Source organism: Mus musculus, chromosome 11, assembly GCF_000001635.26.
Source record: "Mus musculus strain C57BL/6J chromosome 11, GRCm38.p6 C57BL/6J".
Lineage (NCBI taxonomy): Eukaryota > Metazoa > Chordata > Mammalia > Rodentia > Muridae > Mus > Mus musculus.
The window spans coordinates 54335044-54347981 of NC_000077.6; the positions used below are offsets into that span (position 1 = coordinate 54335044).

At 48.2% G+C, this 12938-nt stretch overlaps 1 protein-coding gene and 1 long non-coding RNA gene across 12 annotated transcripts in view; one reads left to right on the forward strand and one right to left on the reverse strand.

The window, feature by feature from the left end:
• Window positions 1-12938, forward strand: part of Acsl6 (acyl-CoA synthetase long-chain family member 6) — a 60952-nt gene that overhangs the window by 31239 nt on the left and 16775 nt on the right. For 5 of the 11 annotated variants that reach the window (XM_030245801.1, NM_001033597.1, XM_006532845.2 and 2 more), the window contains 8 exons: window positions 9-82; window positions 2028-2105; window positions 3369-3503; window positions 3957-4091; window positions 5454-5549; window positions 6716-6788; window positions 10133-10221; window positions 10835-10951. In XM_030245801.1, the coding sequence (XP_030101661.1) occupies window positions 9-82; window positions 2028-2105; window positions 3369-3503; window positions 3957-4091; window positions 5454-5549; window positions 6716-6788; window positions 10133-10221; window positions 10835-10951 (797 nt within the window). Of the gene's footprint in view, window positions 1-8; window positions 83-1614; window positions 1971-2027; window positions 2106-3368; window positions 3504-3956; window positions 4092-5453; window positions 5550-6715; window positions 6789-10132; window positions 10222-10834; window positions 10952-12938 lie in introns of all 11 variants that reach the window. The other 6 variants (NM_001033598.1, NM_144823.4, XM_006532844.1 and 3 more) reach the window with 3 other exon arrangements.
• On the reverse strand, window positions 5299-10202 carry Gm12224. Its single transcript, XR_001780208.1, has 2 exons — window positions 10115-10202; window positions 5299-5641 (listed from the first exon to the last, which is right to left on the reverse strand). It is a non-coding gene; the product is annotated as a predicted gene 12224 (long non-coding RNA).

Below are 12938 nucleotides of genomic sequence, written 5' to 3' on the forward strand. Positions count from 1 at the left end.
GTTTTCAGGGAACCCCAAAGGTGCAATGCTCACCCACGGGAACGTGGTGGCCGATTTCTCGGGCTTTCTGAAAGTGACAGAGGTGAATAAAGCCAACTTCCTACACAGGCCTTTCTTCAGGACACACCTCCAGTTATTCTAGCCAGGGTGTCAACTTTTCAATATTACCATATGACTCTCTAGTCTTCAAATGTCTGGGCTGTATTCACGGTCATCCTGAGATGAACACCATGCAAGGGTCACAGAACGGGCATGGTTAGAACTGTATTCTATCATCATTGTTTTAGGGCAGCCGCTTGCAGGCAAGAAGTTCTTGTTTTTGCTAGGGCTGCCCCGCTTTTACAACCACTTTTATCCTCTAATACTGGTTTGGTTTGGTTTGGTTTTTGGTTGGGGTCTTACTATGTATTTCAGGATGGCCTCGAATACCTGATGCCCCTGCCTCAGCCTCCCAGATGCTGGGATTACAAGCATGAGCCATCAGACTAGCTTTCAGCCCCAGTGAGGAAATGACCCATCCCCCAACATTCACTTGATATCAAAAACTCTAAAAGCCCAGGGCGGGGGTTGGGGAGCATGTAAGCCTAATTTCATTCTTCAGTTCAAAAAATGAGACCCCTCCCAGCTCCTGTGTGCACCTTTATCTCAGAAGTAAGCCTCCGTGACTTGTTTGTCAAGCAGGCTGGGGTTTAATTTGGCCGTTTTGTGTTTAAGGACTACTAGAGTCTGAGAAACAGCGGCAGCTGCTAATTGTAAGGCTGTACGTAAAGGTAACTGCAAAGTCCAAAAAGCTTGCTTTCTTGGTCTGACCAAAGCATGGTAGTATTTATAATCAGTTAAGGAAGGAGGAGGGCCTGTCCCAAGCGGGGTGAGTATGTGCTATAGCTTCCTTCGGGAGAAGGAATGCCAGGCCCTTCCTCCACTGTGGAAAGGGTCTGAGTGTGTGCTACATGGTACCGTGGGGCATTATCCTTCAAACGCTGAGATGCTTTGGTGGGAAACGGAGGCATGATTGCTGGTTGAGATCAGGTTCAGAGTCATGATCCAAGATCCCGAAGTCTGTCCAAGCCGGCTCAAAAGCAAAAGGAGAGTGAAGACTTGTAGGACAAGACAGAACAGTTAGATCCCACTAAGGAAGTCCCCACCCTTTGTTGGCCGGAACAGCCTGTGTCTCTGGGACCAGTCCCATCTGGGAGACAGCTGTGGGATAGTGCCCAGCTTGTGTATTCTCCTTTAAGAACAGCCTGATTCCCAAGCGGTGGCTTGGGAGGCTACGTCTGGCCACCTGTTTGTGGCTTGGCCTCTTTTCCTCTGCCACCCGCCCACAACTCAGCCCAGCTGGCATAAATGATATGTAGGACTCTCTGAGCCATTTTCTCCACGAGGCCTAGAATGTGCCATCAAGCCGACTGAGACTGTGTGACACTGCTCAGGTAGCCAGGGCAGCAGATGTTACTTACAGAAAGGGCAGGGAGAGGAGAGAACCCGGGCTGGCGCCCACACCAACAGACAGAGACGACAAGTGAGGTGCAGGCCCGTCCTGAGAGGAGACTTCCCTGCGGAGCCTGGCTCTGCTGGTTTAAATGTGCTTCCTGTGGCTCTTTGCTTCTGCAGATAACCTACACCCACTGGCGCTGCGACCTAACACTTGGCTTCCCATGCTGCCTCTCTCTCTCCCTCTCTCTCCCTCCCTCCCTCCCTCCTCCACCTCTCCTCCCCACCTCCTCCTCTCTCTCATCATTTTCCCCTCTCTTCTCACCTCTCTCTGTCCTCCCCCCTTTCCCCTCCCCCTTCCCCAGGCCATTTTTTTTCTCTTTATTGTTTGATGACTCTCTCGTTGTCTTCCTGTCAGTGTTTCTTTCCTTTCTGTCTCCCATGCCCGTCACCTGCAGAAAGTGATCTTTCCGAGACAGGACGATGTGCTCATCTCCTTCCTGCCTCTGGCTCACATGTTTGAGAGAGTGATCCAGGTAAGCCTCCGACCTGGCTGACGGGGACTCGCCTGGGCTCCCTGTGTTCTCTTGCAGAGTCAGTGGGCCCCGACCTGTGCGGACGTCCACTTTTCCTACTTGCCTTTAGCACACATGTTTGAGCGCATGGTGCAGGTAAGGCCCCCCGGCATCAGGGAGGCTACCCTCCGTGCCCAGAACCTACACTTAACGGCAGGGTCTCACCGGCCGCCGGTTGTGTGAAGTAGGACCAAAATGACTGTATTCTTAGAAGGTAGCACGAGGGGAGCCAGAGAGATCTGAGGACCTTGGCCACCCCACCTGTCCTCCCTAGGCGAGATGCTTCAGGAAACACCCAGACTCACCTCGCCTTTCTCACAGTCACACCTCAGCTGGGAGAGGACCTGGGTTAGTGGCATTGGTTCCAAGAGCATGACAGACCTTCAAAAGTGCTTTGTTACCCCGGCTGTGTGTGGGACTGCTCTGATAGCCAGCATGCTCCTGTTCCATGACTTACAAACTTCTTAAGGCCAGAATGAAGCAGTAAAGCTGCGGCATCCATCTGTCATGGCTCTCAGTCTACAGATCTGGACTATGCACTGGTCCTCAGACAGTTCTTGGTGGGGTGGGGGGAGAGAGCAAAGCAGGGAATCCATATAGGACGGTGGAGTCGAAGAATTTCCCACACATGTGTCATTGAAAGGATCAGCCAGTGAATAAAAGATATCTTTCAAGTATATCAAGTATATCTCTACTCTGTCTGGTGGGGAGAGCTGGCGTCATTGGGCCTGGATTAGAATGCAAGCCATTATCGTCAACTAGTTTTACGCAGCTGGGCAAGCCACTTTACCTTTCTGAGCCTTGTGTTCTTCCCCCACCAATGATCATAGCTGGAACACTGCCTTCCTTAAAGAGCTGCCCTGGGCATTAAAGAACAGAGCACATGATAAGGCTCCTCCTGTGCTTCTGGCCCCATAGGAACCAGCCAGGAGCCCCTGGTCTCCCATCACCTCTAGTAACCAAGGAAGATAGCACTTCATGCCACAGTTGCAGAGATGTCTCTGGGAAATCCATTATGGAGTGTAGATAATAGAACATTTTAAGGACCCAAGTTTCCAGGGTGGGATGGGGTAGTTCATGTCTAGGGTTGAGAGTGGGTGTGAAGGAGCAGGCATCCACAAGAATGGCTACTCCAGTGTCATTCCACTTGACCTTCCCCTTAGGCCTGGCTGGAACTTGGTACAAAGGTTGTGGGTCAGTGGGCAGGTCACTCACCTGCCACTCAGTGTCTTATGGCAGCAGTCAGAGCTGGGTTGGGATTCTGGGTGTTCTCCATGGAGGGCAAAACTTTGGATAGCTCTGGCCTGCAGCCAGGAGTTCCCACCCTAAGCGATCCCACCTTCTTATCTTCTCCCCCAGTCTGTTGTCTACTGCCACGGAGGGCGCGTGGGCTTCTTCCAGGGAGACATCCGCCTCCTCTCAGATGACATGAAGGCTCTCCGCCCTACCATCTTCCCTGTGGTCCCACGGCTGCTGAATCGGATGTATGACAAGGTGGGTCCCACGGACTGGAAGGTTCTCATTTGCTGGTGTGAACGGAATCTGGGGTTCCGGGGGAAGGGGTTCCTTCCCTCCGACCCAGGTCTGAAAACTAGCCTCCTTTCTGTGTTCCCCAAGTCTTCCCTACGCTTCCTTCTCCGGTTTCCTTCCAGTCTCCAAAACTCTGGTTAAAGAGACCTGACCTGCCTCTCCTCCCTTCTCCCCCCGCCCCCTCCTGTCTCTTCCCCTGCTTTCTTTCTACCCCATCTTCTTCCCATCTCCAAAATGTGCCCGGCCCTTGATAGCATTAACCCTCAGCTTTACGGTACAAATCCAACGACCTCTCACAGGTGTACATGGGAACACTGGTCCTCTGCTGGCCATCATGGGCCCTCTTCCTGGAGGGTGTGTTTAGAAGGGAGGTAATCAGGCCCTGCCTGACTGCTGTCTCCCGTTTCTGCTCCTCAGATCTTCCACCAGGCAGACACCTCACTAAAGCGCTGGCTCCTGGAGTTTGCAGCAAAGCGCAAGCAGGCAGAGGTCCGGAGCGGAATCATCAGAAACAATAGTATCTGGGATGAACTCTTCTTTAATAAGATTCAGGTAAAGAAGTGAGTCTGTGAGTCCAGAGTGGCACTGTGCCTGGTGGGTGATCTCATGGGAGAAATGGAGAAGATGGCCCAGTGACCTGTAATATGGTTAATAATAATAATAATAATAATAATAATAATAATAAACTACTCTTGTGTTGCTGCTGGAATTTTAGAGCCATGATTTTTTTCCATAAGTTTTGGAGATGTGCTGTATCTGCTGAAAAGCATCCTTACCAATAAGGATCCCTAGGTTTGACCACACTCTGGTAGATGGCCTCACACCCATGCGTCGATGGCCTGCATAAGCTGGACCCCATAGGATATTAAACAAACCATAAAGAAAACAGGAAGTTGGGAGAGAGGTGAGTGAGTCAGGGGTGGACCCTGGTGGAGTTAACAGGAGGAGTGGGGAAATGAATATGATATGAGACTCTCAAAGAATTAATTAAAATATTATATACATATACTTACATACACACACACACATACACACACACACAAATACATGCATATATATGGACATGTATACATACATACACACATATATACATACATAATATGTATTTTAAAGGCCCTTAGAGAGTAGGTCCTTTGGCCTCCACCTTGCTGGTGCTCAGGCCTTTGTTCCGCTGAAGATGTCCCTGGGACCTGGAGGCCTGGGCTTCCTCCCGCCATTCCCAGTAAACTGGTGATGGTGGGCTTCCAACGGCACTCACTTCTCTCTAGATAAGCAGTAGTCCTCTCTCCCTTTCCTTGTGTCCTGTCCTATCAAGTCAGCTTCTCCCAAATCAGGCCAGTCCAGAATTGTTCCTAGCTACGTCACCACCACAGTCCCTGTGTCCTGCACCACCCTGGGAATCTCGCTCATTAGTGCTATCAGCTCAGTCTTCTTCTTGCTATTCTGTTTTTAGCCATGAAAATTAATATTTAAGCTCTCTCGGCTCAACTTTCAGAAACAAAGTATTTCAAGTATCCTTTGTCCCCTGCAGAACATAGTAAATAAAGCATGGTATTGATTTCTACATGAGAAAAAGTCAATGCCATTAAAATGGAAGCTGGAGCTGGAGAAGATTGTCTTAAGTAATTGTTTTGGAGCCCGGTGAATAATGAGAGCACGGAGAAGCAGATGAATCATTTAAGGAGGGAGAAGCACGGTATTAAAATTGCCTCATGGAATCATGGAACTCAGAGTTGGCCACAGAATTGAACAAACTGGGTTATGTTGACAACTAGCCACATTTATTACAAAAGAGAAGCGACTTCCTCAGCACGTGGCTCTCTTCTAGCACCCAGGGTCCAGCTGTTGAAAGCAGACCATAAATGAAGACCATCTCGTGTGTCACCATCATTGGCAGCTTCTTTCTTCCCACAGGCCAGTCTTGGTGGGCATGTGAGGATGATTGTCACTGGAGCAGCCCCCGCGTCACCAACGGTTCTGGGATTCCTACGAGCAGCTCTGGGGTGCCAGGTATCATCATCCCGGGCCTTCCTTGGGGGTGGTGGGACGTGTGCTGGGCAGCCGGGTACAGAGGAAGATGCCAGAGGCCCAAGCCTTTCACTCTGTGGGTAAGAAAAGCGCACAGTCACAGAGAACAAGAATGGCTTTGCCACCTTTTAGGAACCCCCAAGAATATCCATGCTATAAGAGTCCTTTACCTGGAACCTCGGAAGATTTAGCAAAAGGAAAAGGAATCAGATGAACTGTATATCTATATATCTATGTATCTACATATCTGTATATCTATATATCTGTATCTCTATCTTTATCTCTATCTCTATCTGCTGGAGAGATGCCTCAATGGTTAAGAATACTTAATGGTCTTCCAGAGGGCCTGAGTTTGGTTTCCAGAAACCACTTGGTGGGTCACAACTCCAGTTCCAGGGGAACCAGCACCCTCTTCTGACCTCCTCTGTCACCACACATACATGGTGCACATACATATATACTCAGACACATAGATGTGAAATAAATATGTTTTTAAAGATAAAAATTTAAATGCATCCTTAGTGTGCTGGAGACTCTGTATCATACTGCCCTGCCTCTCTGCTCTCTATAGCCTTCAAAGTGTCTCCCATCTCAAAGCAAGAGCATCAGGAAAGAACAGCCCATCTGTGTGCTGTTGTTTGGTTATCTCTAAGAAACAAAACAATCAAACAAAACCATCTCTTAATTTATCCATTCAGTTAAAATCTGTCAGTTTCCTACAGAGGCAGGGTACGGTGTTGTGGCTGCATCAGGGCTTCAAGGGAAGCTAAACATGTCTGTTTCTTATGTACAGTGCTTCCGATGCCTTAAACCCCAGGGCCTGGAGAGGAACACGAAAGATAAAATCAGACCTGTAGTGGACCTAGAATATTTATCTTGAGTATGCATTTATCCAAATGAAGATAGAGCCTATGGCTAAAAACTGGCCAGAAACCTTTATTACAAACCACACAACCTAAGTGCTCATGGTTAAAAGTAGCAGCACAGCCCTGCTGTGTTCACTTCCGCCAGTGTCAGCTACCAGGGCACTACACATCTCCACAGCCTCACTGGGAGCCGCAGTCAGCAGGAGGCGAGCTGGCCAAGAGGGGCCGCCAGACGGTTCTGAAGCAGTGTGGCCCACATCACGGTTTCTATTTTGCTTGAAGGTCTATGAAGGTTATGGGCAAACTGAATGCACAGCTGGGTGTACCTTCACAACGCCAGGGGACTGGACATCAGGTAGGAGAGCTTATAGGGGTAGGGAGGGGGCAGGATGTGAGGTAATGTGGTGAGGGGTGGTGTCAGGGGTTATCTGAATTGTGACACTGTGGCTCTAATGTTTTCTTTGTTGTAATTTTTTGCACTTCTTTTTTTGTACTTTCCCCGATTTAAATTTTTATTTGTAATTTAAAACTGCATTTATTTACTTAGTTATGTGTGCATGTGTGTGCACACACACCCTGGCACACTGTGGAAGTCAGAGAACAACATTCAGGGGCTTGTTTGCCCCTTTCATTGTGTGGATTTCTGGGACAAAGTGAGAGTCTTTAAACTCAGCAGCAAGTGTCTGTCTTTGCCCTCCTGCTTTTTGTTTGTTTGCTGTTTGTGTTGGTTTGGTTTGGTTTGGTTTGGTTTGGTTTGGTTTGGTTTGGTTTGGTTTTATTAATAGATAGAAGCTGTGCAAATCGTGGAGCACAGGCTAGAACTCCATGTGGTAAATGCTTCTAATACCAGCACGTTGCTTTTTGTAGATTCTATGTAACCACACTGCTTTATACAACAAAAGAAGGGGGCTATGAGTTGAATGTGACTTGTAACAGACAACTCTCTCTTTTAAAAAAAGATGTAGAGTATTTTGCATGCATGTACATATGTGCAGTGTGTGTGTGTGTGTGTGTGTGTGTGTGTGTGTGTGTGGTGCCTGTTGGGGTCAGAAAAGAGTGCTGAAACCCCTGGAACTAGAATTATGGATGGTTGTGAGACAGTATGTGGGTGCTAGAAGTTGAGCCCCAGCCCTTTTGGAAGAAGAGCCATGTTTCCAGCTCCTCTGAGGACCATGTCTTAAGGATGGGGCTCTTGTGTAGAAGGCAGCGACAACCTCAGAAAGGAGGAGGCCGTGCACTCTCAGTGTGAGGAGATCCCTCCTCCTAGGCAGACTGAAGTAGGTCTGTAGTAGTTAGCTTTTGGATCACCCATCACCAGACCTCCACTAGGCACTGAACAAACTTGGAAAGCACTCAGCAAAAGCATTCCTTAGGATGCTTCCCCCGAGGCCACTGTCTGTGCTTACGTTTGCTCAAATACAGACTGGAAATTTTGGAATGATGAGCTTGCAAAAGAAAAAAGCCAGTTAATGCAACAGTATTTCACAGGATCTTGAAACACAATAGGTAAACTCAAAATGGAAACTGCATTTGACTGAGCCAGAGAAGGAGTGACTTTTTTTTTCATGAACCCTGTCTCATTTACTCAAGCTGGGTGAAGGCTACTTGTTTCCCATACAAACTCTCTGCTCATTCTCCTACTGACAGATATTCTTTGGGAACTCTCTTTGAAAGTCGTGTTCACTATTTTTTAAAAAAGAATTATACAAATATTTAATTTTAATTATATGTTTGTCTGATATGCACTTGAGTCCAAATGTCCATAGGGGCCAGAAGAGGGCATCAGATCCCCTGGAGCCAAAATTGCAGGTGGTTTTGAGCTGCCTAATGTGGATGCTGGAAACCAAATACTTCTCTGTAAGAGCAGCAAGCTGAGACATTTCTCCAGGACCTAGCTCTGTGTGTGTGTGTGTGTGTGTGTGTGTATGTGTGTCTGTGTGTCTGTGTGTCTGTGTGCCTGTGTGTGTGTGTGTGTCTGTGTGTGTCTGTGTGTGTGTATGTTTCCACTATACCAAGTCACCATTCCATGAATTGCATTCCTTTCAGGCACTTTCATTCTTTTAAAAAATTACATTTATTTATTTATTTATTTATTTGTGTGGGTGAGAGAGCATGTGTATTTCACAGTGCACATGTAAATATCTGAAGAAAGATTGCATGAGTCAGTTCTCTCCACCGTGTAGCTTCTGGGAATCAAACTTAGAACCCTGAGCCCACTCTAACCCCACTTACCTCGGATGCCATCTTTAATGCTGTCCTATTTAAAACTGTTGAGTTTTTAATTCATCCTTACTGGAAACCCTAGGAGGCTGGGTGTCAGAAAGCTGATGTCTCTTTGTATAATATCATAACAGGTTTAGCAATGTGTCTTCTAAAAGAGAAACCCAAGTGCCCCAGCCTTCTTTTTCATACCCGTGGCAGTCTGGTTCAGGACCTTGGCCAGCACCTACCTAGCGCTCCATTTGCTTCCCATCATGTGAGGTAAAGACTACAAGGGCTAGTGAGTGACTTCGATAGGATCTTGTGGCTGGAGTGCATAAGATCACCAAACTTTAGAATTTGATTCCCACCCCCCAACCCCAGGGATGAGTAACTTCATCCTGGTTTTCTGTTCCTTGCTTACCTAAGTGCAGTACTGAGTACAGTGCCATCCATACTGCCTAGGTACCAGTGAGAAATGCAGACCCTCATGCCTCATCCCAGACCTCAGTCCAAATCTGCAGTGTAGCAAGCACTCTGGGTTGTAGTTTATGGTCCACGTGTAACGCACGCTGGCCTCCATCTCCTGATCCTCAACATTCATGTCCTATTACAGCTGTGCACCACTATGACCAGCTGGAAAAATGTCTTGATGTGGGTACCACTCTACAACCTCCTAACCATGTGCATGGTGGAATGAGACTCCCACCTTACTCAGGGCCTCTGTGTAGTTTTGTGCTGGGTCAATTATGCTGGTCCCACTCTGTAAGAACCAAACATAAGGGTCAGTGAGTGTTTCAGAGGTAAAGGCTTGTACTACCATGACAATCCCCAGAATCCACATGATGTAAAGAGAGAACTGACTCCTCCAAGCCATCCTCTGACCTACACACACACACACACACACACACACACACACACACTACTAATAAATGTAGATAAATTAAGAACCAATGTAAATCTCACATGATGATGCCTTCCCATAATTGCAAGACTGGTAAGGATGACACAGAGAACCACAAGTTTGGGGTCAGCCTGAGTGCTGTAGTGAATTTCAAGACAACCTGGGCTACACAGAGAACCCTATGTGTGAATAGATAGAAAGTGGAGCTCACACTCTGCATTCCCCGGAGTTTAGTTTTGCCCTCAGTTTGTCCCTGTCACCAGCACCTGCGTAAAGGTGTGTTACTCTGGTCCCACAGCTCCCTGCTTTAACCCACCTGGGGGTTTGTTTCCATTTTTGTTTTGTCTCTGTTTTGTTTTGTTAGCGGTAAGGCCTCAGGTGGCCCAGGCTAGCCTCAGGTGGCCCAGGCTAGCCTCCAACCACTCACTACACAGCCTAGAATGACCTTGAGCTCCTGATACTGTTTCCTCTACCTCTCGACTTCTGCGATCGTAGGCATGCTCCACTCTACCAGGATGCTTGGGGACTCCCCCAGGGATGTCAAGCACCATGGTACCGAACCACTGAACTAGCATCACCTTGTTCTGGTGTCCTAGGGCATGTAGGGGCACCTCTGCCCTGCAACCACATCAAGCTGGTCGATGCAGAGGAACTCAACTACTGGACCTGCAAAGGAGAAGGAGAGGTGAGGTTCAGATGTCACCCTTGCTTCTATGGATGTCACATGTAGCCAAGCAGAAGCAAAGGACAGTGGGGATAAATCTGCATGCAAAGTCATTAATTTCTGGACTTTAAAGGAAGTACTCCCTCCCCAACATGTGCGCCCCGTTGTGGTATGGGTTGCTACAATAGAGCTTGTCTTATCAGAAACACGGCCATACATCAAATAGGCCAAATGAAGTGGGCCAAGCTGAGCTGTTCTTGCTCAGCCCTAGGGAGTAGATGGAGTGGATGGAGAGTCAGGCTTCCTGCCAGCCAGCAGGGGCCTGAGCATCACTGGTAGGCTCAGCCAGTCATCAAGTATCTGTGGTGAGTGTCCCAAAACAGCATGAGCCCAAGGTCAGGGACTCCTGAGGGAGAAGTGGCAAATGAAGAGAGGACAACCAACACAGGGAAGACACTGCTTTAGGGAAGGCAAGGGACAGCAGAGGGGCACTTCACACCCTCTGGTCCACAGCAGCCTTCCAGTAGACGGAGAGCACACTTTCTCATGCCCACTGATGGTCTGTCACTGTTGGATCTCCTGTATCACGAGTGAGCAAAGCTATGCCATTTGCCTCCCCACCCCAACCCCACAGATATGTGTGAAAGGACCAAATGTGTTCAAAGGCTACTTAAAAGACGAGGACAGGACAAAGGAGGCCCTGGACAGCGACGGCTGGCTTCACACTGGAGACATTGGGAAATGGCTGCCGGTATGTAGGTTTGGAGGCTGGTGCTCCACACTCGTGTCAGTGATGGGTGGGTGTGCAGACCAGTTCACCGAGGGGGCACCTGTCCATACGTGCCCCAACTTTGTCCCAAGCTTCCTGCTCCCATTGCCCCAATGACAGTGACAGTGGCCCGTGTAGAGGGCAGAACTTGGGCCTTAAAACAACTCCCGGTCTCTCATGGAGTCCAGGAAAGGTTTACTCGTCTGTGGAGGCTGCTGGCTAATTAGAAGGAGGTACATTTTGGAGCAGATTTGAGAAAGTCAACGTGTAGTTTGGGTTTTATTTCTCTGAAGAGACACTATGACCACAGAAAGCCTTATAAAGGAAAACATTTAATTGAGGAGCCTCTTACAGTTCAGAGATTTACTCCCATCATGGTGGGAAACGTGGCAGCATGCAGGCAGATGTGATGCTTAGAGTTCTATATCCAGATGGGGAGACAGCAAGAAGAAAGGCAGCAAGTGGGCCTGGCTTGGGCTTCTGGAACCCCAAAGTGCACCCACAGTGACACACTTCTTCCAATAAGGTCACACCTACTCCAACAAGGCCCTCCCTCCCAATAGCGCCACTCCCCTGAGCCTATGGGGGTCATTTTCATCATTCGAACCACCACAGCAAGGGACATTGGCCCCCAGCTAAGAGACTGGCAGCTGGAAAAGGGAAACACTCGGTGTTGATGAATAAGGGGTACTTCAGTTCCTTTGACACTTCTGGAAGTTGTTTTTATCACTTTGAGCAAAGCTATATGTAGGGCTAGTGGGGTCCCGCATCCACTCCACCACAGGGCTCGGGCCACTCAGGGAGACAGGAGACAGGAAGTTTTGACCACGCTTACCCTCAAGCTGTGGGGAGCCTTGGGACACTGCTTCAGGGGTAAGGGAGTGCAGTCTGAGGAGATGGCTCAGAGGTCCCCAGGCCTGCTTGGGACACTGTCCTTACATGAGTGATGGCCACAAATCTATGGAGGTTTGCGGCCTCATGCCAGGAGCCTGGTTCTCTGGGAGCAGGGCAAAACACCTTCTGTCCCTTTAGGGTCACCAGGGTTTCTAGCCTTAGCTCAACCAGGAACCAGGCTGCCTTTTAGGGTCCTACAGCTAGCTATTCTCCTCTCTTGGTCTACACCCTGGCTCATTTGTAGAATATGAAACTAAATCTTCATGGCAGTCTTTGGCTATGGCTCCCAGATTTTTAGCCCAAACAAATATGCCTCATTCTCTCATTTTAAAAAGTCTCTCTCTCTCAGCCTTTCTTTGTTTCTTCCTTTCTCTCTCTCTCTCTCTCTCTCTTTCTCTCTCTCTCTCTCTCTCTGTCTCCCTCTCCCTCTCTTTCTCTTTTTCTTTCTTTTTCCCTTCTCCTGTGTACCTATGCGTGTTATTTATTTATTTGTTTGTTTATTTATTTATTTATTTATTTATTTATTCATTTATTCTGTGTATCTGTGTGTGTGACTGTGTCTGTACTCCTCATGGTGATCATGAGGTCAGAGGACAACTTGCATGCATCAATTCCCTCCTCCTACCATGACAGTCTTGGGGATCAAATTCAAGTCCCAAGCCTTAACCAGTGCCTTCACTCACTAAACTATCTTTCTTGTCCACATTCCCTTATTTTAAAAAAAATGAGGATAATAATGTTATTTGCCTCTACAAGGCAATAGGATGCTGCCTTGGATGTTGCCACAAGGAACAAACAAACGAGATCATGGCTACAAATCACTTAGCACAGTGCCTGGCAGGCATTAGACACTCATGTAAATCCCTTGAAGTGGAAAACACTATTGCCAACACCCCAGCCCTTGCCTGGTGTCACTCAGCCAGAGGGCCTCTCTGTGTGTCTGAAAGGTCCTTACTGTTTGGTTAGAATCTGGGTGTTGAGTTTGTCAGGTACATGAGAAATGTGAGCCCTCCCTGGCTCTGGGGCCAGATGAGCCAATTTGCCTGTGCTTGGGCCTGTGTGCTTGCCTTTAAGA